Raw genomic sequence first — 2,245 nt, 5'->3', positions numbered from 1 at the left:
TGTAAGACATTTTTGCTCTTTTATTTCCTGTTTTATTTTGCTGAAGGTGTTTTGCTGCCAGTGACCTGGTCAGGATTACAAATCAAAGTTTTAGATTCTGTGATTCGTTCCTTTAGTTGATGTGTTTCTTGGTTTTATGGCTGGCTGCACGGTGGTGCAGTTGGTAGAACTGTCGCCTCTCAGCGAGCAGGTTACCTTGGTTCAAATCCAGGCCGGGAGCCTTTCTGGGTGGAGTTCGCATGTTCCCTCCGTGCATGCGTGGGTTTTCTCCCACAGACCAAAAATATGCATGTTTGTCTCGTTTGTCTCCATGTGTCCCTGTGATGGACTGTAGACATGTCCAGGGTGTCCCCCACTTCTCTCACAGTGATGGACATGGGCACCAGTGACCCCACGACCCAAAAAGGAGGAAGCAGGTAAAGATGACGGCTGGCTCATTGTCAGACCCTGCATCTACATTATCCGTCAGTTTGTCCTCACAAGGTTTATTGAAGCTTCCTGTTAGAGTTCATGTGAATCCAGTTCCAGTTACTTTACGAGTCGTTTTCATTAGAATCACTAATAAAAGTTTCATATTTGATGTTTGGTTCCTGCTGTGAACTGGTGCTCTTTATAAGAACTTAATTTTAAAATCTTGCAATGTAATTGTATTTTTTACTAATGCCTAGAAGCACACGCACTCATTCAACAATAAAATATGAACGCCATGAAACCAGAGAGCAGGAACGAAATAATAAAAATAAGAATTAAAAACTTGTTCTTGTTTATTTTGGTGTAAAAACAAAGAACGTGTTTGTGGACGGTCCAACGTGTCCATGAGGGCTCGTGTGGGCTCACCTGGTATGAAGTTGGAGTCCAGAGAGCAGGGCCGCGTCTCACTGCTGTTTCCTGAGCACTGGTTTCCAGTGGGGAACAGGACGTCGCAGTGACGCACACGCAGCTGGTGGCCACTGGAGTCACAGTGGGACCACTCGGACCAGTTGGACCAGCTCTCTGCAAACAGCACGGACAGCACATGTCACAGCCGACTGAGCGAGCATCTGTTTGAGTCTGCACTGTGACTTTGTGTATCTTAGCGATGCATGAACCCCCCCCCCACCACCACCACCACCACCACCACTGATCGTATGATGGACTAGCGCCAGTGAGGCCTGAGCAGCTGGTTTTGTACCTGGACAGGTCTGTGTGTTGCACAGAGCCTCCTCGGTGTGAAGACCCAGGCAGATGTCTCCTCCGTAAGCTGGTAGAGGGTTGTTGCAGGTCCGCGTCCTCATGTAGTGCCCCCCTCCACACGTCACAGAGCACTTGGACCACGAAGACCAGCATGACCAGCTGCCGTCCACTAAAACCAGTGACACCAGAGCCGAACTGTCAGTGCTTTAAAACTACATGTATATAATGAATGCAGGACAGAAACAAGGTGGTTATGATTTTTAAAGCATCATGATCCGACATAAACATTTATTGAACAAAAGGTTTCACCCTACGCCAGCAGTGTCCAGTCCTGGTCCTCAAGAGCCACTATTGTGCTTGTTTTACTGGTTTCCCTGCTCCATCACATCTGATTCAATGGTTGATTTACCTCATTATCTTCTACAGGAGCTTAATCACCAGTTGATTGAAATCAGGTGCGTTGGAGCAGAAAACCATCTAAAACGTGCAGGGTAGTGGCTTCAAAGACCAGGACTGGACCCCCACGGTGTACAGCAACATACCGAGTGTCTAAGCTCAGGATTTTGTTTCATTGCACTGCAGCCCCCCGAGATGCATAAACCCCCCACCCCTACACAAAAGGAAAAGTCTTTTAACTTTTTTGGTTTGTTTTTGAGGTTAAACGATGTCAGATACTTTTAGGATTTTAGTTCCAGATTATCTGAACTCTCTCTGAACACAAGCGGTTTGTCCCCTGTCACTGAAGGATTTAGTAGTGAATGTTTGTAGTTTTTTTAACATGACTGTTTTTCTGGACTGGATTGAACCAGGAACATTAATGTTTTTGGTGCAAGATATTCAATTTTGTAGGAGTTAAACTTTTTATCAGAACAAAGGGAGTTGATTTTCTTGTCCAAGGTGACACAGAGTGACAGATCACAGCAAGTAAAGAGAGCAATTTTATCCACCACCAGGTGCAGTGGTGGAACCAGGGGGTGATCAGTGGTGGCCTTGACAACATCATAGTTTAATCTTGAGCCACCCTAATCATTTGTGGAAACAATATTTTTGTAGGAGTTGTGGTTTTGTTCCT

The 2,245-nt window shown here is 45.6% G+C and overlaps 1 protein-coding gene across 1 annotated transcript; it reads right to left on the bottom strand.

Annotated features, from left to right (window-relative positions):
* Positions 1–837: 837 nt before the first annotated feature.
* Positions 838–1,331, bottom strand: LOC119429474 (semaphorin-5A-like; the record flags this gene model as incomplete). The annotated part of the gene is made up of 2 exons (XM_037697090.1): positions 1,172–1,331; positions 838–993 (listed from the first exon to the last, which is right to left on the bottom strand). Coding segments are annotated over exons 1-2 (259 nt in total), but the record flags the coding sequence as incomplete, so codon positions are not given.
* Positions 1,332–2,245: the final 914 nt, after the last annotated feature.

Source organism: Nematolebias whitei, unplaced genomic scaffold, assembly GCF_014905685.2.
Source record: "Nematolebias whitei isolate Nwh7 unplaced genomic scaffold, NemWhi1 Nwh_scaf_1520, whole genome shotgun sequence".
Taxonomy (NCBI): Eukaryota; Metazoa; Chordata; class Actinopteri; order Cyprinodontiformes; family Rivulidae; genus Nematolebias; species Nematolebias whitei.
The sequence above is the reverse complement of the archived record's forward strand: the minus strand, read 5'-3'. Positions and strand labels throughout refer to the sequence as shown.